Source organism: Rhinichthys klamathensis, unplaced genomic scaffold, assembly GCF_029890125.1.
Source record: "Rhinichthys klamathensis goyatoka isolate OS25496 unplaced genomic scaffold, OSU_Roscu_1.1 h1tg000004l_1, whole genome shotgun sequence".
NCBI lineage: Eukaryota > Metazoa > Chordata > Actinopteri > Cypriniformes > Leuciscidae > Rhinichthys > Rhinichthys klamathensis.
The window spans coordinates 4128769-4151219 of NW_026606557.1; the positions used below are offsets into that span (position 1 = coordinate 4128769).

General features: G+C 41.7%; 2 protein-coding genes across 3 annotated transcripts; one reads left to right on the forward strand and one right to left on the reverse strand.

The window, feature by feature from the left end:
- The first annotated feature begins 3972 nt into the window (after positions 1-3972).
- LOC130084965 (transcriptional regulatory protein AlgP-like) lies at positions 3973-5904 on the forward strand. The gene is made up of 3 exons (XM_056250512.1): positions 3973-4224; positions 4970-5107; positions 5375-5904. Exons 1-3 carry the CDS (start codon positions 4146-4148, stop codon positions 5902-5904), a joined length of 747 nt encoding a protein of 248 aa, XP_056106487.1. The 5' UTR covers positions 3973-4145.
- Positions 5905-9602: 3698 nt separating this feature from the next.
- LOC130085792 (transcriptional regulatory protein AlgP-like) lies at positions 9603-11416 on the reverse strand. Of its 2 annotated transcripts, none has more exons than XR_008807179.1 (2): positions 11079-11416; positions 9603-9724 (listed from the first exon to the last, which is right to left on the reverse strand). XR_008807179.1 is itself a non-coding variant. In XM_056251750.1 (2 exons), exons 1-2 carry the CDS (start codon positions 11161-11163, stop codon positions 9645-9647), a joined length of 573 nt encoding a protein of 190 aa, XP_056107725.1. In that variant the 5' UTR covers positions 11164-11284; the 3' UTR covers positions 9603-9644. The 2 variants fall into 2 exon arrangements, 1 of the variants encoding a protein (XP_056107725.1); XM_056251750.1 differs by having other exon boundaries at positions 9603-10132; positions 11079-11284.
- Between the last annotated feature and the right edge of the window lie 11035 nt (positions 11417-22451).

Sequence of the window (22451 nt, forward strand, 5' to 3'; positions counted from 1 at the left end):
CTTTAGCAAGAGCTGTTTCTGTACTATGGTGGGTCCGGAAACCTGACTGAAAATTGTCAAGGCAGTTGTTAAGTGTTAAAAAAGATGTCAGTTGATTAAAAACTATCTTTTCAATGATTTTGCCAATGAACGGTAGGTTTGAAATCGGCCTATAGTTGCTTAATATAAATGTGTCTAAGTTATTCTTTTTGAGAAGTGGTTTTATAACAGCAGTCTTCAGAGATTTAGGAAATGTGCCCATTTGTAAGGATGAATTTATGATGTTAAGCAGTTCTGGTGCTAGAGTATGAAGAACAGATTTTAAAAAAGTGGTAGGTAAAATATCTAGTGTACAAGTGGAAGAGGTGAGGTTTTGTACTGTATTATTAAGTATTTCAGTATCAATCAAACTAAAGTTAGCCATCCTGTTTAATGTTCCTGTAGTTATTTGTTCTGGTTGCATAGTGAAATGCTTTTGATTTATTATATTCAGTCTTATTTGATCAATTTTAGATTTAAAAAATAACGCACACTCATTGCATTTTATGGTCGAGATGAATTCAGGTGGCAGTTTTTGTGGAGGAATTGTCAGTTTTTCCACTGTCGAGAAAAGAACTCGAGCATTATTTATGTTTTGATTGATAATGTTAGAAAAGAACAACTGTCTAGCTTTACCAGTTTCAGTATTAACATTTTTAAGCTTTTCCTTATATAAATTGTAATGTACTGGGAGTTTGGTTTTTCGCCACTGTCTTTCTGTCTTCCTACATTCTCTCTTTAAGAGCTTAACTGCTGAATTAAGCTTCCATGGGGCTTTCTGTTTTTTACTGACTTTCTTAAGTTTGAATGGTGCTATATTATCCATAATATCTAACATTTGTGAATTAAAATGATCCATCAAATCATCTACTGATTTAGATGTGTGGCTCAAAAATTGAGAGAAAAAAACTTGTTCAAAGAGAGCATTGTTATGATCATTAATAATTCTTTTTTCTATCATCACAGAGGTGTTAGACTTATGAGGAGACATAAAAACATCAAAGAAAATGCAGAAATGATCAGACAATGCTAAGTCCTTTACAGTCACAGAAATATCAATACCCCTTGTGATCACCAGGTCAAGTGTATGACCAAGGAAGTGTGTTTTTTCCTGTACATGTTGAGTTAAGTTGAATGTATTAAACAGTGAAAGTAGTTCACTAGCATAGTTGTTATCTGGATTATCAACATGCAAATTGAAATCCCCAGTAATTAAAACACAGTCAAAATCTAAACAAATAAAAGACAATAGTTCACCCAGTTCATCAAGAAAAACTCTAGGAGAGTGCTTAGGTGGTCTGTAGATGACCAGTAGTAGAATTTGAGGGGAACCCTTAATAATTCCGCTCAAATACTCAAAAGAAACAAACTCGCCAGAGGATAACTGTTTGCATTCAAAAGATGAATTAAAAATTGTGGCTATTCCACCTCCTTTTTTGTTAGAACAAATGGCACTCATAAAATTATAATTAGGAGGGGCTGATTCAATGAGGGTAGGCACATTATTTGCCAAGTCTAACCAGGTTTCAGTTAGAAATAGGAAATCAAGGTTATATGCACAAATGAGATCATTTATTAAAAAGGACTTATTAAGTAAGGATCTGATATTTAAAAGAGCAAATTTAACTATCTTGATATGATCTGGTTTAGAAATCTGAGTTTGTATAGTTACTCTTTGAAGATTTGCCGGATTTACCCCATGGGCTGGATGTAATCGATTCCTTCTATCACTTATTATTACTGGGATAGGGCTGTTTGGGACACTAGCACAAGATGACACAAACTGAATGGATGGACAGAGAGAGAAGGAATATTCATTTCCAGCAGGACCTTCAGAACTTGTAGATTGAGAAATATCTGAGGGCATAGAAATAGTGTCTTGCTGGAAAAACTGTCAATGTATACCAAAGGCTATATAATTTAGAAGGATAAAAGTAAATTTTTTGACTCCTTCTCTATTTGGATGAAGGCCATCGCTTCCAAACAGATCATATCTAGTCCAAAAATAATCAAAATTCCCAACGAAATTAAAACCAGCAGCAATACAAATTTTTTTTAACCATATGTGCAATCCAAAAAGGCGGCTAAAAAACTCACATCCCCTAGAGGGCAATGGAATGGGACCTGATTTGATGAGTTGTTTACCAAGGGAATCAGCTTTAATACAGAGGTTCTCAAAGTCTTGGTACAGTTTTGCTGACTGCCTGTCCATTACATCATTTGCTCCAGCATGTACAATAACTGATTTTACAGAAGGGTGAAGATTAAGAAGTTTAGGTAAAAGAAGGACAAAATCACTGACCTTTCCATCACTGAGCGAGTATGTGATGGCTTCTGGGAGTCTAATTTCCTTAACTATTGAGTCCCCAAGCAAGAGAAGTTGTGGAGAAAAAGTGTCCTTATATAAAAAAACAGCAAGATTGGCAGAAAGAGTAAAAGTACCAGGGGGTTTTGTCTCCAGAAGGCCAGAGGGCAGTGTCTCCCCAGAGATGATTGCCATCGGGTTTGGTAATATTGAAGGGAAATCCAGGTGTATGACGTCATCAGTCATCATCGGGGTGTTTGACGAGGAAGCATGTATAGAAGCCGATTTTTCTCCCGGATAATGTTTCATGAGAAAGGCACTCTCACGGCCGGAAACACCAAGGGGAGAATGGCGACGGCAACGCTTTCGGATTTCAACAAGAGAGGGGGAAGAAGAAGACAGAGAAATGCCACGTTTTCTTCTTCTATGACAAGGACCAGCAGTCCGTTTGACGGGATCTGAGAACTTAATAAGAAGATGTATGAATGGATGGATTATGTATGCATTTTATTTAAGTATGCATTGTAACCATTCATCTGTGAGACAGATCAGTTTTATACATCAAACTCAGCAGTACACTAAGAACAGGTGGTTATGTTTAATGACTTTGTGAATAGAGTTTAAGGAGTGTGATAAGTTAAATTTTTTTCCTAATAAATATCTCTTCTGTTTTTATACGTTCACGTTAATTCAATGTCATTTCCACAACACCCTGTCATTTCCATCAACACACATTTTTTAAAAATATTTAAAAAGTTCTCATCACACATTAAAAATGTATCCACAATTTATGAGATCATGCTCTACTTAATATAGAAATTCAAGTTCTATATTTTCAAGTATTTTCTAATAAGCTTATGCCCAAACCAATATTACATTTTAGAGTGTGACAAGTGTACAGTTCAGAATTTGGTCCTTATGGCATTTAATTTATCTCATTGACAAATGTACATAGTGGAAAACTAGTTACAAAAATGATCTTTGACAATTCTTGAGTGGCATAAGTTATTCTATTTTTACATAACAGCTGTATATTGAGATGTGGTGGAAATGACATTTGTTCATGGCAGATCGGAAAAAAATTATAATTTCTCTTGTAATCTAAGTTTGTCATTTTACAGACCTTAAAACTAGAAAAATTATTTAATCTTATGAGACTGTGTTAGGCCTACGTGACTTTTGAACAAGTTTTTTTTTATTCAACTTCACAAAGCTAAAAGTGCCCCTAGTTGAAGAAACGTCCGACTACTGAACAGACATGTGTACGTTTTTAAAAAAAATGCAAAGCATTGAAAATATAATAAATAAAAGCTCTGTAAACACTTGCATTTTTTGCAAGACTATAAGTGTGTCCAATCGAGTAATCAAAAGTTCTACACTTGTAGTCTTCACGCCTACTTGAACACTTGCGCCAAGTAGACGTCAGTAGACAAGTGGTCAAGTGCAAAGACCGCAAGTGTGGGTATTTGGACAAGGTATTAATCATAGCCTAATACTAATTACGGTTATTACGACATCTGGCGTGAACAAAGTGCTCTGCTCCTCCAAACCTAATCAAACACACCTGAACAAGCTAATCAAGGTCTTCAAGATAAGGCTACTAGAAAGCTACAGGCAGGTGAGTTTGATCAGGGTTGGAGTTACCCAGACCTCCTTGGATCGTTAAAAACGCGTTTTCAGAAAACTTTTATACAGCGATTTATGTTGCGGGATTCAGCAGCACATGTTTGCATTGTAGTTTTGTGTTCCTCCCTGTCCTTCCTGACTGACTAATTCAGCGCGTTTTCCAGCAGAGCTCATTGTGACATCACAGGTCGAGAGGATGACAGCTCGAGTGTACTGCTCGTTGAGTGTCGTTTTATTGTGCCTGTCTGCATGTTTGTGCACAACACAAGTCGCAGGTGAGAAGGTCTTTTAGCTTCATTACACAGTTTGAAGAAATGCATAAATAAGTGCCTTACAAAATGACTTCTTTTGAACATGTAGCTACAGTACATTTAGTTGCAATAGTAAATTTATGAAACACATTAACTGTCCATGTCTTCTATCTGCATTGTGCTTATATTACACACCTTACCAGTAGTGGGGTAGGTTGTAACAGCACTTTGTCTTTAAAACTGATTGACAGTTTAGTGATTAAATGGAATTTATTCTTGATTGTAAGCAGATATGCATATTTTCAAGTTTGAGACCTATATTTCAAAACCCCTGACTTATAAATACTGAAACCATTACAACACTCCCTGGTCCCTTTTAACAATCCTCTTGAATACTCTTCTGTAGAGTCCGGTCAGTGTCCGGTGATGCTGACAGTCGTGCCATCCAGTCGAGGATGTACTTCTGATAGAGACTGCTCTGGAGGACATAAATGCTGTCAATTTCCCTGTGGGCCTGCATGTGTGCCACCTGTTTTCAGTGAGTTTCAATTAATGATGGATGCTAGAGGTCTCCCAAAAGAAACACTGAAAGTTTTTACTCAGACGTTGCTAGTGAACTTCACAAATAATTGCAAAGAAGCTGCAAGTAATGCATTGAACTAAATATGAAACTTTGAAGTAGAAAGACTGAGCTATATAATATTTATATTCAAACTGTAAATGAGACCTTCAGCATTCAGTGATGTGTTCTGTCGTGTCTTCATAACAGCAAAGCCAGGAGAGTGTCCAAGCTCCAAAACTGGAGGAGGAAATTGTGCCAAGTTGTGTTACTATGACAGTGACTGTCCGGACAATGAGAAATGTTGCAGCAATGGATGTGGACGTCAGTGTATGGCTCCATATACAGGTAGTTGTATTATACTTGTTTATGGAGTGTTTGGGTCAGCTCCCCACCCCAGTGTGTCTTTTATAATTCTGTTCTCGTCATCCTACTCAATGACAAAAATAACTGCAATTTAGCACACGTAGCACAGTTTCACAGAATAGCTTTACAAAATGAATGATGAATATTTAAAATACAATTCACTCTGAAACACTCGCTATTCATGATTTGAGTTTTGTGCCGAATGCCACTGAAAGGACCGACTAAAGATGACTATCTATATCCCTGCAGTGAAGCCTGCGGCCGAGCCGCCAAAGCCTGCAGTGAAGCCTGCGGCCGAGCCGCCAAAGCCTGCAGTGAAGCCTGCGGCCGAGCCGCCAAAGCCTGCAGTGAAGCCTGCGGCCGAGCCGCCAAAGCCTGCAGTGAAGCCTGCGGCCGAGCCGCCAAAGCCTGCAGTGAAGCCTGCGGCCGAGCCGCCAAAGCCTGCAGTGAAGCCTGCGGCCGAGCCGCCAAAGCCTGCAGTGAAGCCTGCGGCCGAGCCGCCAAAGCCTGCAGTGAAGCCTGCGCCCGAGCCTCCAAATCCTGCAGCCGAACTGCCAAGGCACCCTGAGTGTGCCGGACACCTTGGTCATGGCCACGGCGGTCACGATCGTCATGATGGCCGCCACGGTCACAATGGCTGCCACGGTCGCCACGATGGTCACGGCCGCCACGGTCACGATGGCCGCCACGGTCACGATCGCCACGACGGTCACGATCACCACGACAGTCACGGTCACCATGACGGTCACGATCACCATGATGGCAAATGTAAATCGTGACATTGCTTTTTGCGGAACTCATGCTGAAGTTCTTTTACAGATCAATTCAGTGCTTTATTCGTATAGAATGTTCCCTGTTTATCACCAAATAAATCTTATATTTAATGAAATGTTTTTGATCTATTGGAGTTTTTGGTACAAAAATAAATTTCTGTGGAGTACATGTGGTTATCCTGTGTCGACAGAAGTGTTTCATCCTTCGTATAGTCAAGGAAGTTGATTTATCCTGTCTAATCAGGGAAGGTTGTGTTAACGTTGTCCCCTGCAATGCCAGAGAGTCATTCTCTGTATAGTAAGGAAGATTTATTCTCTGCACAAACAGGGAGAGTGAACTGCTTTTACAGTTCATGTTAAGGTGGTTTATCCTGTGTCAGGAAAAATCACAAAGGAATGCTATGTTAATCCCCAACCACTGAGAAATCAAGTGATCAGTTCAAATCATTGTTAGGACAGCACATGGACTCAATAGCGACTAAGTCAGATTGGATTTAACAAATAAATCTGGTAGGGTCTGTTGAAAAATGCCAGAAGGTTTGTATGTGGAATTTTCCTTTTCCAAATCAGTGGTTTCAAGTTGCAATCCTTTTTAATTGCTTTGCCCAGTCCTGTATTCCCTGTCCTTGTATATAGACCTATAATGCAGATTCCTGCTAAACTTAAACCATTAGTTAGTTCACATCTTCTACCAGGTGTGTTGATCATCTCGTTCGCCCCATGGACATTCTAGGTGTGTTCAACATCGGCTGCGGCTGGATGTAACCGATTGGCGAGAGTTGCCGCGGGGAGGAGCTGCAAACGGAGACGTGAAGTCGGACAATTTCTGGTTCCCGTAGTGACCGCTCACGTGGTGTTTGCATACTTTACCACAGCTGAAGTGAAATAAGTGCTATATTTGCCAAATAAACATATTTCAGACACATTTTCATTCAATACTTTACTGCTTCATACAGCATCTGTTTGAACAAGAATAAAGTTCAAAATAAGCCTATATCAATGAAGTGGAGTCAAAGTTTTTTAATCAGTTTTATTTTGATAAACATGACACAATATAACATCGCGGCTTACATGAAAAGACTGTTTACTGTTATAAAAAACTGATTTGTGAGCTTTAGTGGAACTAAAGGTGTGAGAATAAACACGAAACGCACGTGATCGTTGTCATGAGGTGAATCCGGACAATCGTGGAACAGTTGTGTCGTCATTAGAGCTTGTGCAGCCGCTCTTGAGAAGCTGCGCTGGCTGAGTCCTCCGGCTACTCTCGAAACACTCTCGCGGTACTTTGATGGCGTACGTCACAGTCATGTGGCGTCGGCGCTGCATCAAGTCGGACAAAATTTCTTACCGGCATGCACAGCTTCAGGTCAGCCGCCGATCGGTATGCGCAGAGCTGCATGAAGTCGAACACACCTTCTATCTTCACCAGGGTGACTCTTTGTGATCCGTTGCAATGGGCTTTCCCTCATTGGTGAGGGAGGTCCGTTACTAGTACACGCCCTTGATCCCTCACTTCATTTCATGCTGTGTGGGGTTGTTGAGGCTGGCTGGTGTAGCTTAAAGTGAGAGGCTTGGAACCAGATGTCATAATCTCCAACCATTTTTCTGATCAAATTTTTCTTTGTGTAGCAAATTAGCTTGTTAATAAAACTTGTTAAAATTGATTATGAATATTTGGATCAGTTAATCGGGTTAACTTGATGTAGCTACATTAACATGACAACCAATTACTCGGTTCAACGTGTGAACACTCAATATTGGTTATTAATTCTAAGATATTTACATTTCCAGGGCATGGGCAATGTCTTTCTTACTGTAGAGTACTATTCAGAGCCTGTAGCCAGAAATCTATGATTAGTGACTCCAGATATGACCTTGAGACACGGACAACTTTACGTGTGATATGAACAAGACTTTATTAACTAGACTAAACATTTAAACTTAGTCTAGTTACATTAAGTTTACTAAGGGAAAGAGAGCTGAAGCAGAATACAGGAAAGCAAGAAGTTATAGCGTTGTTTGATGTTCAGCAGATCAACAGCCTGAGCAAACCACCAGTTTAGTTCTAGCATGCCCTTCTTAAAAGGGGTAAGGATACTTAATGTATCAAATAATGAGACTAAGTTTGATACTTGCACGTCTCGTCCATTTGAATGAAACTGTCCTGATGCAATTTGTTGAGGCTCCAGTTGATCTTTGCTGATGTGGTCTTGATGAGAGAGAACCAGTGGGAGTCTGAGGATCTTTGGTGAATGGAAAAACAAGGCCGCAGCCTGGCGCAAGCTTGGGGGTCCTTGGGAGACTTCTAGTTCAGCATCATCTTCACATTAGGACTTCTCAGGAAGGACCAAGCCAAGAGAGTAAGAGAGCAAGAGGTTAAGCAAGCTAAGAGTGCTAAGAGCAAGAGCAGCTAATCTTGTGATCAGTGATTTTTAAAGCGTGAAGATGTCAGACCCTCTGGAGGTGTGTGAGCCAATAAGAAGTGTTCCCTTTGGAGGGAGTTTTTACGACCCATTGTGTTCTAGCAGGGCATTTGAATGTTTAATTTCATTGGGTTTTTAAGAAAATAATCTTCAAAATTCGTATAATTCTAATGCGGTATAAAGTTAGCAAAACGTAATGTAAATTAACAAATGGGGGACGAAGATTGGAGTTTATAGAGACCAAACATGCCACACATATGATTTTGGTTAACCATAGTATGCAAAGTCTGAAACATTAACCAAACAACATAAAGGAAAATCATGAGACGAGAAAATTAGATACATGTTTATGCATTTCTCAAGTGGATATATATAGAATATATAGGATTAACAGGGTTAATTTCTCCTTCTCAAGAATTAAGTGAGAGTCACAACTCTGAAAATTCCTTTGGGGTTGTAAAACGTATCAGTATTAATGTGTCCTGTAACAGGACACCAGGTTCTGCCAGTGGGTAGACTTCATTTGTGATGTTAGTTTTGGGGTGAAGTTCCACAGACCTTTGATGGGAGAGTGAGTTTGCTGGATTCATTACATATGAATAATTTGTGTGTTTGATTGGTCCACTCCAGACGCTACACACGACTGTAACTATTTACTTTGGAATTAACAAAGCATTGGCACATCTTAAAAAAATAAGATGTGGCGAGAATTCTCAAATCAGCCAAGAAATTTGAGTCAATTACTCAGTTTTTAAAATAGCTGCTGGTTTGATAGAATTATCTATAAGATTGTTTTTAAGGTGTTACACAATTTTGCCACTTATCTTTCTAGTATGCTGGAAACTGTAGAATCCATCTAGATCTTTGAGATCCGTAAAGAAAAGTCTTCTGTGTTGTCAAAACAAAATACAAACATAAGGGCGACAAATAATTTTCCCCATGTCAGAACCAAACTTTGGAATGACCTCCCTATTTATGTAAGGTCAGTAAAGTGACTATTGAAATGTAAGGCCATGTTAAAAGCACATCTTTTAAAGACTTCCTGGGCATCTTCATATGATGGGTGTTTGATCATTACCTTGTCTTTTTTTTTCTCTGTAATCTTATTTGGGTTTAGTTATTGTGAAGCACTTTGGGCAACAGCTGTTGCATTAAATGTGCTATATAAATGAAACTCTTCAGGCAAATTAATTTGTTTATCTTTTTTATTTTTATTTGTTAAACAGGGAAAACATCACTGGTAAAAATCAACACTGTTAACTGCATGCATGGCCACTTTCTTTATGTCCAGGAGGACCCCCCTTAAAACCAGGACATTGGGCATCAGGGTGAGTTTTTTTTACAGTTTTCAGCACATACTGCAGGCTTTGCTGGTTCGGCCACAGGCTTCACTGGAGGCTTTGCTGGTTCGGCCACAGGCTTCACTGGAGGCTTTGCTGGTTCGGCCACAGGCTTCACTGGAGGCTTTGCTGGTTCGGCCACAGGCTTCACTGGAGGCTTTGCTGGTTCGGCCACAGGCTTCACTGGAGGCTTTGCTGGTTCGGCCACAGGCTTCACTGGAGGCTTTGGTGGTTCGGCCACAGGCATCACTACAGGCTCTGGAGGGCCCCTCTTGGGGCCAGAACATTGGGCATTAGGGTGAGTTTTTTGACAGTTTTCAGCACATACTGCAGGCTTCACTGGTTCGGCCGCAGGCATCACTACAGGCTCTGGAGGACCCCCCTTAGGGCCAAAACATTGGGCATCAGGGTGAGTTTTTTGACAGTTTTCAGCACAAACTGCAGGCTTTGCCGGTTCAGCTGCCGACTTCACTGCAGAGATTCAGATAGTCAGCTTTAGTCAGTCCGTTTAGTAACATTTAGGTCTTAGATGTACAGCACATAACACACAAAGCATGAACAGTAAGTTTTACTTACAGAAAGAATTTTATTTTAAGTATTATTCATCTATTAAATTTGTAAAGCAATCCTTTGCTTGAAACGGTGCTATCGGCTCAATACTTTTGACACATAACGATAAAATAAGACCAACTGATATAACGAGAAAGCCGACTCAAACACTAATAGTACATAAATACCTGTATATGGATCAATACACTGACGTCCACATCCATTGCTGCAACATTTCTCATTGTTGGGACAATCACGGTCATAGGAACACAACTCAGCACTTTCCTCCACCAGATTTTGTGCTTGGACACTGTCCCGGCTTTGCTGTGATACAGACACATAACAGAAACATACAGTAAATGAGGCTTTCAGCATTCAGTGATATGAAAAAAAGTGGTCAAATATCAGAATAGGTTTTAAAAGAAAATACTAGTTCAGTCTTTTTACTTTATAGCTTCACATTTAGTTAACATTGTCCTCCAGAGCAGTCTCGATCACAAGTACATCCTCCACGGCCCGACCGTCAGCTTTACCAGACACTACAGGAGTGTTGTTGTAATATTTTCTGTATTTTTAAGTCAGGTGTTTTGCAATGTGTGTCTCAAAAATATTTGTGTATTTATCTGCTTCAAATCAAGTAGAAATACCATTTATAACTAAATTGCGATTAGTTTCAAGACAGAGTGCCGTTACAACCTACCCCACTATTAGTGAGGTGTGTTATAGAAGCACAATGCAGATAGAAGATATCCAGTTAATTTGTTCATAACTTTACTTTTACAACTAATTGTACTGTACATCATATTTTGTAAGGAACTTATTTATGCATTTATTCGGGCTGTGTAATGAAGCTAAAATATCTTCTCACCTACGACTCCAGCATGGTTTGTGCTCAAACATGCAGACAGACACAATAAAACAACACTCAACGAGCAGTACACTCGAGATGTCATCCTCTCGACCTGCGATCTCACAACAATCAACTCTGCTAGAAGATGCACTGAATTAGTCAGCCAGGGGGGACAGTGAGGCACACAAAACTACACTGAAAAGATGCGCTGCTGAATCCCTTAAAATAAATTGCTGTCTAAAGATTTATAGATCCAAGGAAGTCTGGGTAACTGCAACCCTGATGAAACTCACCTGCGTGTAGCTTTCTAGCCTAATCTTGAAGACCTTGATTAGCTTGTTCAGGTGTGTTTGATTAGGTTTGGAGGAGTGGAGCTGCGTTCACGCCAGATGACATAATTAGAAGATGATTGAGTGTTTCTATGGCAACACTATCAACGACAAGGGTCAGGTGGTACAGCGATCATGTGGTACAAGTCGGAGCTCTCCGAAAATTCCAAGTCTAGAAGTTGTAGTTATGAATAACCTCTTACACCTAAACTCTACAGGAAAGTGGATCTCTACTGGCAAAAATCTGTGTAGAATATGAAGAGACACCGCAAACACAGACACAGGGGCATGTCTAGAATTTGAAATCGAATTTGTCAATTGCTGATTGACTTGCGATGCGGATCCAAGTAATTTAAAGCAATTAGGGAATACAGCTATTTTGATATTCTCACTCTGCGCACGAGGTGCAGACGAGGACACAGACGCCTCGCTGCTACCCATCGCTGGAAGTCTCTCATTGTTAGCAAGCCCATCGGCAGAGGCGGACAGAGTACAGAGCTTTGTTACTTGAGTAAAAGTACAGATACCCCTTGCTAAATTTTACTCAAGTACAAGTAAAAGTACTACATTCAGATGTCTACTTAAGTAAAAGTACTAAAGTACTTGTTTTTAAAAGTACTTGAGTATCAAGAGTACAAGAGTAAATTTTCTAAATATTGCATACTAATCTACTGCCACAGTGCTTACATTTATGCACAGAAACGTCCTACATGGAGTTATGAAAAATGTTAATGTTAATACCTTGGAGAATGTAAAAGGAATTGAAAGTAAAATCAAGTCATTTTCATCTTTTTACCATGTTGCTTTATTTAATTTAATTAATTTTTTGGGGGGTCCCATTTTAAATGCGGGGACAACACACACACACACCACATGTAAGGGTGGCGCTGCCAATAAAGCACCTAAAAGCTGTCATAAAGAACCGGCAAAAGGAATGATTATGAATATGTAAAATATAGCAAGGAGATATTTTAATTGTTTATTAATAAATACTTGTTAAATAAACAGGTGTTTTCTTTGTCAGTGTCGGCTAGATGAAGTTGACGATGCTGACTCGCGATCTTCAGTAGTGAACGCGCCAGAGAGAAATGCACATTTCATACGGATTACATGAGCAGAGAGCAGTCTGTAGTCTGTTTTCTTTCGTTTTGAATTTTTCTGTTTAAAAGTAGACATGTCTGTGAGAGGCAAGTAGGCTACCTTATACACTGAGTTTCGGTTCATTTATGAGACGAGATCCAGTTCACAGGCCGGCGCCTCCGTTTCTTATCTATCGTCTGCTATTTACTTCTTATTTATTAAACCCAGGCAATTGGTTGATGAAACATTGATTAAAATTAAGATACAATTAATGCAAAACAAAATTCAGGTTAAAGAAAGGTTTTGTGTTTTCTGTTTGATGTCTCTGTGAACGTTTTAAAGGAGCACTTCACCCATTTCAACATTAATCTTTATTGAAAGTGAGTCATATATGTAGTCGAAATGTAAAAGAAATTTTGAATTTGGTCCCCTCTTGACCGAGAAAAGACAGAAAATAACTTTAGGGCGCATTTGTGTGTAAGACCACAACTCCCAGAATGCACCACGTTGCACAGCTCCGCAAGCCACTCCCACTAATCTAGAACAGCGCAAAGTCGCAAACATCAGAGAAATCACTTTTCCGTCTACTCTACGGGGCTAACGTTAGCTGCCAACAGAGTTAGAAATTCATTTCACACAAAATGTATAGTTAGTTGGCTGTGGCGAGCAGGACGAGGGACGTGAGAGCGGCGCGAGGCCGGTGGCGTGAGTGATAATGAACGACACCTGTGAGACGCACTGGTCTCTCTCGCGTCTCTCACCGAGGAGCGGACGCATAAAACGAGGAGCGACAGGGCAGATCGAGAGAGGAACAGGCCTGATTTTATGGTGTGTTTTGTTTCTGTTGTGTGTGGCCAGCAGTGCGGGGCTGCTGGCTTATACTTTTGTTTTGTATTTGTTTATTTTACTATTAAAATGTTTAAATGTTCGCCGATTCCCGTCTCATTCTTCCCACAACAACGAACCCCGTTACATTGGCAAACTCATTAGCGAATTAGCAGCTACTCCTCGTTTGTATTTCTTTCTATATGGTGAATTATTGCATGATACCTGGAATCTGCATATGGGGTGCGACACTAGGATGGTTCACATCACAACACAAACGTCCGTGTGCACAAAACTCCATGTCCGTGTCTGCCTCTGACATTTCTTCTAGAATGAATTGGCATTTTAGAGATTCTTTGCAGCAGACAGACTCTAGCTCGGTGTCCATAGGCGCACAGTTACAGCACGAGCACCACCAATTCGCTACAGCGCGAGCAAGCCCGGGCTTCTCGTCTGCGCCGGGCTGGTCTCCTGTGGCGGCCGCTGCCGCAGCCGCCGCCGCCTCTTGTTCCTCCATCAGCCTCAGCTGCTCTTCACTATATTGTGGCTCGTATAAATAGCCACGAACATCAGTTTCGAGCAAAAGATTTTCAAAATCCTCGTCTTCCATATCGTGTGTCGTAAATTCAGGCATTATGGTAAATCTAACTCCTTGAGCGCTTGTTAGCTTAGCTTGCTGTCTTCCAAGCAAGATGGCGGATTAATAGTTTAGTTTCTTCAGGTTTAGTCCCACCCAGTGATCTGTAATAGGCCGGTGGGGTGAGTGGGTCCCACGCCCTTGAATAATAATGAGCTAAAGGCTGTAGTTTTCTTAATATGCAATGAAATTTATCTTCCGTCCTATCGTGACGCAAAATGACGATATTTACGTCACGATAGGACGGAAGTAAAACACTTAATTCCTTTTTTCTCCCATCTCAGAAAAAAAACAAGCAAAATTCCACCATCATTATAATATATGACTGGGTTTCTAACAATACAAACCTTAATGCAAATGGGTGAAGTGACCCTTTAAAGCATTTTTTATGCCGCTTTCAGAGCGCTCACGTCCGTAACGGAGAACACATCCATAACATTGTTTTTTCCTCATAAATGCAAACCCGAAAAATAAAATAAAACAAAATTAATATTTTATGTACTGTGGAGACTGAGCGCCAACCCTTCTTTATTCGCTGGGTAGTAGCCTACTTTGGTTTTCGCAGTGTAATTCACATAATCAGTAAAAATATATTTTGCCTCCTAAAGTTTTTTTTTTAAGAAATCAGAAATCCCTCGTGGCTACACCACTGCCACATCTGTGTTAAACACACCACATACTCAAGAACATCAAACCAAATGCTTGGCTTACATTAATGTGTAATATAAAATCTGACCATGGAGTTGACTTTGGCGGAAAGCTGAAAGTGATTGCTGATAGGCTGTCCCAATCAGTGTGCCTGCACAATCCAATCACGTTTGAGAGGGAAACAACAAATTGAGGGTGTCCGAGATTTTTCTTTTTTTTTTTTACTCGGGTACTCACGGTTATGGATAGAAATGTATTGGAGTAAAGAGTACAATATTTGCCTCTCAAATGTACTTGAGTAAAGTCATGAGTACTCCCCAAAAATGATACTCGAGTAAAGTACAGATCCCTCAAAATTGTACTTAAGTACTGTACTCAAGTAAATGTACTCCGTTACTGTCCGGCTCTGCCCATCGGGACCACAGACAGCGAAAAAGCCATCATGCCCAAAAGAGTCAGGTCCTGAACAATACCAAGGTTCCCCTGCGAAACTGGGCTAGGCACTGACAAAACGCCATTATCATTCTTTCCAAGAGCATAGCGCGGTATGCCGCGGTCTCTCCTGAGATGGAATCAGCTGGCTTTTGGCGTAGATGATTCTGGACCCCAGATTTGTGAAATGAGAAGTGAGCATCTCGTTGTCCCATTCCGCACACTCCCGTGAGTGAGCGCATATAAGATAGGCGTCCAGATAAGCAGATATTCTGAGCCCATTGTGTCTCAGCACTGATAAAGCTGCCTCTATGCACAAGCTGAACCCGTGCAGAGTTAGGCTGAGCCCGAATGGAAGAGTAAAAAATGTGTACACTTCGCTCTGAAAGGAAAAACTGATATATTTCCTGTGCGCAGTATAGATGCTTATATGAAAGTAAGCTTCCTTGAGATCGCCACCGCAGACTGTGAGCAAGAGCATTGTACTCACGACTGAAACTCTTTACTTTGGAATTAACAAAGCATTGGCACATCTTAAAAAAAAAAAAACAGAATGCTGGCGAGAACGCTCAAATCAGCCAAGAAATTTGAGTCAATTACTCCGTTTTTAAAATGGTTGCTGGTTCGATAGAATTATCTATAAAGGCTCGTACACACCGGGACGAATATCGGCGCGCGTTATTCGGCAGCGTTTTTCAACGCGTTTTTTGTGTTCACACACAAGCGATTTTCACTGACGATGAGCCGAGTGAACATGCAAATTCATTCCCTGACATTAGATGGCGCCCATTTGCTCTGCAATACCACTCCATAACATTCTCTTTTATAAAGATTTTTGTAGTCGCTGTCGTGTTTGTCATATAGTTCTTAATGCTCCGACACCAACGAGACCAGCAGCTCTACATTCATCTTGCCTTGCATCTTCCTCGTCTTATTTCTTTCCGGCAGTGTAGATGCTACTTGGCGTATATCTTCTTCGCCGTTACGTATGTGTGCTCGGCAAGACCGTTTTGTGTTTGAGCGCCCCCAAGTTGTGTTTTACTGTAACTTCAGAAGCACCAGACACGTGAGCAAAAGCGCCAATCTCATTGGTCGGATAGTTTTTGACGCAACGCGTCAAACTAAAAAAACGAACCTGAGGCGTTTTTTTTTTTAAATGACGCTTTTACGCGTGGCGTTTTTCGTGTCCGTGTGCACACTCACATTGGCGCCCTTTGTTTTGTCACGAGGCGTTAACCGTCGGCGAATATCGCGCGAAATTCGTCCCGGTGTGAACAGGCCTTAAGATTGTTTTTAAGGTGTTACACAAGTTTGCCACTTATCTTTCTAATATGCTGGAATTTTAGAATCCATCTAGATCTTTGAGATACGAAAATAAAAATCTGTGTTGTCAGAACAAAATACAAACATAAGGGCGACAAATAATTTTCCCATGTCAGAACCAAACTTTGGAATGACCTCCCTCTTTCAGTAAGGCCAGTAAAGTCACTATTGAAATGTAAGGCCATGTTAAAAGCACATCTTTTAAAGACTTCCTGGGCATGTTCATATGATGGGTGTCTGATCATTACCTTGTCCAAGGTTTTTTTTTTTCTCTGTACTCTTATTTGGGTTTAGTTATTGTGAAGCACTTTGGGCAACAGCTGTTGCATTAAATGTGCTATATAAATGAAACTCTTCAGGCAAATTAATTTGTTTATCTTTTTTTTTTTTTTTTAAACAGGGAAAACATCAATGGTAAAAATCAACACTGTTAACTGCATGCATGGCCACTTTCTTTATGTCCAGGAGGACCCCCCTTAGAACCAGGACATTGGGCATCAGGGTGAGTTTTTTGACAGTTTTCAGAACACACTGCAGGCTTTGCTGGTTCGGCCACAGGCTTCACTGGAGGCTTTGCTGGTTCGGCCGCAGGCATCACTACAGGCTCTGGAGGGCCCCTCTTGGGGCCAGAACATTGGGCATTAGGGTGAGTTTGTTGACAGTTTTCAGCACATACTGCAGGCTTCACTGGTTCGGCCGCAGGCATCACTACAGGCTCTGGAGGACCCCTCTTAGGGCCAGAACATTGTGCATCAGGGTGAGTTTTTTGACAGTTTTCAGAACATACTGCAGGCTTTGCTGGTTCAGCCACAGGCTTCACTGGAGGCTTTGCTGGTTCGGCCACAGGCTTCTCTGGTTCGGATGCAGGGATCTCTACAGGCTCTGGAGGACCCCTCTTAGGGCCAGAACATTGGGCATCAGGGAGAGCTTTTTGACAGTTTTCAGAACATACTGCAGGCTTTGCTGGTTCATCCACAGGCTTCACTGGAGGCTTTGCTGGTTCGGCCGCAGGGGCTGTGTAATGAAGCTAAAAGATCTTCTCATCTACGACTCCAGCGTGGTTTGTGCTCAAACATGCAGACAGACACAATAAATTAACACTCAACGAGCAGTACACTCGAGCTGTACACTACAGCAGGCACTTTGCGTTTGCCTGCAAGGCGAAGAGATCTACGGCAGCCCTGCTGTACATCCCCCAAATCCGATCCACCAACTGCGGTTGGAGTACCCATTCTCCGTATTACGAGTTTCCCCTTGAAAGAATATCCGTTCCTAAATTTTAGGACTCCCGGTATGTGCGTTGTGCACAGTGAGCTGAAGTTGTGCAGTTGCAACGAACGCGTTCCCCCTTGGCTGTTAATATATGCCACCACTGTTGTGTTGTCTTCCCTGACCAGAACATGAAACCCTTTCAAGAATGTTTCAGGAATGATTGGGATTAACTCCAACATATTTCTGTGAAGTTTGCGAAGCTGGGACATCCAGCTACCATTTACCGATCTGCCCTGAAAAACAGCCCCCAGCCCGTCAGGGATGCATCCGTTGTAACTCCTTTTTTCTCAGAGAAACGCCCCCGAGCAGAACCCCGGTCTGGAATAAGCGGGGGTCTCTCCACTGATGAAGAGCCGTCACGCACTCCGCGGATATTCTCACTCTGCGCACGAGGTGCAGACGAGGACCCAGACGCCTCGCTGCTACCCATCGCTGGAAGTCTCTCATTTTTAGCAAGCCCATCGGGACCACAGACAGCGAAAAAGCCATCATGCCCAAAAGAGTCAGGTCCTGAACAATACCAAGGTTCCCCAAAATCAGCGAAACTGGGCTAGGCACTGATAAAACGCCATTATCATTCTTTCCAAGAGCATAGCGCGGTATGCCAGGTTCTCTCCTGAGATGGAATCAGCTGGCTTTTGGCGTAGATGATTCTGGTCCCCAGATTCGTGAAACGAGAAGTGAGCATCTCGGTGTCCCATTCCGCACACACCCGTGAGTGAGCGCATATAAGATAGTCGTCCAGATAAGCAGATATTCTGAGCCCATTGTGTCTCAGCACTGATAAAGCTGCCTCTATGCACATGCTGAACCCGTGCAGAGTTAGGCTGAGCCCGAATGGAAGAGTAAAAAATGTGTACACTTCGCTCTGAAAGAAAAAAACTGATATATTTCCTGTGCGCAGGATAGATGCTTATATGAAAGTAAGCTTCCTCGAGATCGCCCCCGCAGACTGTGTGAGCGAGAGCATTGTACTCACGTGCAGCGAATTTGCTCTATGAAATATTAATAATCAATCATAACTTGTTAAAATTGATTATGAATATTTGGATCAGTTAATCGGGTTAACTTGATGTAGCTACATTAACATTACAACCAATTACTCTGTTCATCCTGTGAACAGTCAATGGTGATAAAGAAAAGGCCGCAGCCTGGCGCAAGCTTGGGGGTCCTTGGGAGACTTCTAGTTCAGCATCATCTTCACAGTAGGACTTCTCAGGAAGGACCAAGAGAGTAAGAGAGCAAGAGGCTAAGAGAGCTAAGAGAGAGCAAGAGCGCTAATCTTGTGATCAGTGATTTTTAAAGCGTGAAGATGACACACCCTCTGGAGGTACGTGAGCCAATACGAAGCTGTTCCTTTGGAGGGAGTTTTTATGACCCTTTGTGTTCTAGCAGGGCATTTGAATGTTTAATTTCATTGGGTGTTTACGAAAAGAATCTTGCAGCTGTTGACCTCAACTAGGGATATCGTCGGACGGTGGAAGGAATACTTCGAGGATCTTCTCAATCCCACCGACACGTCTTCCAATGAGGAAGCAGAGGCCGAGGGCTCGGAGGTGGACTCATCCATCACCCAAGCTGAAGTCACCGAGGTAGTTAAGAAAAAGCTCCTCGGTGGCAAGGGACCGGGGGTGGATGAGATCCGCCCTGAGTACCTGAAGTCTCTGGATGTTGTGGGGCTGTCTTGGCTGACACGCCTCTGCAACATTGCGTGGCGTTTGGGGACAGTACCTCTGGACTGGCAGACCGGGTTGGTGGTCCCTCTTTTCAAGAAGGGAGACCGGAGGGTGTGTTCCAACTACAAGGGGAAGAGTAAGGTTTTTCGTCCCGGTCGTGGAACACTGGACCAGCTCTATACCCACTCCAGGGTGCTGGAGGGTGCATGGGAGTTTGCACCAATCCACATGTGCTTTGTGGATTTGGAGTAGGCCTTCGACTGTGTCCCTCGTGGCGTCCTGTGGAGGGTGCTCTGGGAGTATGGGTTCCGGGGCCTTTTGCTAAGGGCTATCCGGTCCCTGTACAAGCAGGAGCTTGGTTCGCATTGCCAGCAGTAAGTCAGACTTGTTCCCGTTGCATGTTGGACTCCGGCAGGGCTGCCCTTTGTCACCAGTTTTGTTCATAATTTTTATGGACAGAATTTCTAGGCGCAGCCAGGGCACTGAGGGTGTCCGGTTTGGGGACCACACGATTTCGTCTCTGCTTTTTGTGGATGATGTTGTCGTGTTGGCCTTATCAGACCAGGACCTTCAGCATGCACTGGGACGGTTTGTAGCTGAGTGTGAAGCGGCTGGGATGAGAATCAACAACTCCAAGTCTGAGCCCATGGTTCTCAGTCGGAAAAGGGTGGTTTGCCCGCTTCAGGTTGGTGGGGAGTTCCTGCCTCAAGTAGAGGAGTTCAAGTATCTTGGGGTCTTGTTCATGAGTGAGGGAAGGATGGAACGGGAGATTGACAGACGGATCGGTGCAGCTTCTGAGCCCATGCTTCTCAGTCGGAAAAGGGTGGTTTGCCCGCTTCAGGTTGGTGGAGAGTTCCTGCCTCAGGTAGAAGAGTTCAAGTATCTCAGGATCTTGTTCATGAGTGAGGGAAGGATGGAACGGGAGATTGACAGACAGATCGGTGCAGCTTCTACAGTAACACGGTCGATGTACCGGCCTGTCGTGGTGAAGAAAGAGCTGAGCTGCAAGACGAAGCTCTCGATTTACCAGGGGTAATGACTGAAAGGACATGATCACGGATATAGGCGGCCGAAATTAGCTTTCTCTGCAGGGTGGCTGGGAGGAGCTCAGAGTAGAGCCGCTGCTCCTCCACATCGAGAGGAGCCAGCTGAGGTGGCTCGAGCAGCTGTTCCGGATGACTCCTAGACGCCTTCCCGGGGAGGTGTTCCGGGCGCGTCCCACTTGAGGGATTATGTCTCCCAGCTGGCCTGGGAACGCATCGGTATTCCCCCGGAAGAGCTGGAGGAAGTGTCTAGGGAGAGGGAAGAAGTCTGGGCGTCTCTGCTCAGACTGCTGCCCCTATGACCCGGCCCCAGATAAGCGGAAGAAGATGTATGAATGGATGGATTATGATATTATTTTTATTTCTAAATTGTATTATTTTAATATTAATTGATTTAATTTGTATCTATTTTTATTTAAGTATGCATTGTAAGCATTCATCTGTGAGACAAATCAGTTTTATACATCAAACTCAGCAGTACACTAAAAACAGGTGGTTATGTTTAATGACTTTTTGAATAGAGTTTAATGAGTGTGATAAGTTTAATTTTTTTTCTAAAAAATATCTCTACTGTTTTTATACGTTCACGTTAATTCAATGTCATTTCCACAACACCCTGTCATTTCCATCACCAGACACATTTTTTTAAAATATTTAAAAAGTTCTCATCACACATTAAAAATGTATCCACAATTTATGAGATCATGCTCTACTTAATATAGAAATTCAAGTTCTATATTTTCAAGTATTTTCTAATAAGCTTATGCCCAAACCAATATTACATTTTAGAGTGTGACAAGTGTACAGTTCAGAATTTGGTCCTTAGGGCATTTAATTTATCTCATTGACAAATGTACATAGTGGAAAACTAGTTACAAAAATGATCTTTGACAATTCTTGAGTGGCATAAGTTATTCTATTTTTACATAACAGCTGTATATTGAGATGTGGTGGAAATGACATTTGTTCATGGCAGATCAAAAAAAAAAAAAAATTTCTCTTGTAATCTAAGTTTGTCATCTTACAGACCTTAAAACTAGAAAAATTATTTAATCTTATGCTGTGTTACGTGACTTTTGAACAAGTTTTTGTTTTATTCAACTTCACAAAGCTAAAAGTGCCCCTAGTTGAAGAAACGTCCGACTACTGAACAGACGTGTACGTTTAAAAAAAAAAAAAAAGCAAACCATTGAAAATATAATAAATAAAAGCTCTGTAAACACTTGCATTTTTTGCAAGACTATAAGTGTGTCCAATCGAGTAATCAAAAGTTCTACACTTGTAGTCTTTACGCCTACTTGAACACTTGCGCCAAGTAGACGTCATGCAAGTAGACAAGTGGTCAAGTGCAAAGACCGCAAGTGTGGGTATTTGGACAAGGTATTCATCATAGCCTAATACTAATTACGGTTATTACGACATCTGGCGTGAACGAAGTGCTCTGCTCCTCCAAACCTAATCAAACACACCTGAACAAGCTAATCAAAGTCTTCAAGATAAGGCTACTAGAAAGCTACAGGCAGGTGAGTTTGATCAGGGTTGGAGTTACCCAGACCTCCTTGGATCGTTAAAAACGCGTTTTCAGAAAACTTTTATACAGTGATTTATGTTGCGGGATTCAGCAGCACATGTTTGCATTGTAGTTTTGTGTTCCTCACTAACCTTTCTGACTGACTAATTCAGCGCGTTTTCCAGCAGAGCTCATTGTGAGATCACCAGATCACAGGTCGAGAGGATGACAGCTCGAGTGTACTGCTCGTTGAGTGTCGTTTTATTGTGCCTGTCTGCATGTCTGTGCACAACACAAGTCGCAGGTGAGAAGATCTTTTAGCTTCATTACACAGTTTGAAGAAATGCATAAATAAGTGCCTTACAAAATGACTTCTTTTGAACATGTAGCTACAGTACATTTAGTTGCAATAGTAAATTTATGAAACACATTAACTGTCCATGTCTTCTATCTGCATTGTGCTTATATTACACATCTCACCAGTAGTGGGGTAGGTTGTAACAGCACTTTGTCTTTAAAACTGATTGACAGTTTAGTGATTAAATGGAATTTATTCTTGATTGTAAGCAGATATGCATATTTTCAAGTTTTGAGACCTATATTTCAAAACCCCTGA

Bases quoted from the DNA above. Each gene is read 5' to 3' on its own strand.
- LOC130084965 (XM_056250512.1), top strand. From the start codon at position 4,146: ATGACAGCTCGAGTGTACTGCTCGTTGAGTGTCGTTTTATTGTGCCTG. The intron at 4,225-4,969 runs GTGAGAAGGTCT...TCTTCATAACAG, and splicing joins GTGCACAACACAAGTCGCAG to CAAAGCCAGGAGAGTGTCCA. The intron at 5,108-5,374 runs GTAGTTGTATTA...ATATCCCTGCAG, and splicing joins GTGTATGGCTCCATATACAG to TGAAGCCTGCGGCCGAGCCG.
- LOC130085792 (XM_056251750.1), bottom strand. From the start codon at position 11,163: ATGACATCTCGAGTGTACTGCTCGTTGAGTGTTGTTTTATTGTGTCTG. The intron at 10,133-11,078 runs GTGAGAAGATAT...GAATCTCTGCAG, and splicing joins AAACCATGCTGGAGTCGTAG to TGAAGTCGGCAGCTGAACCG.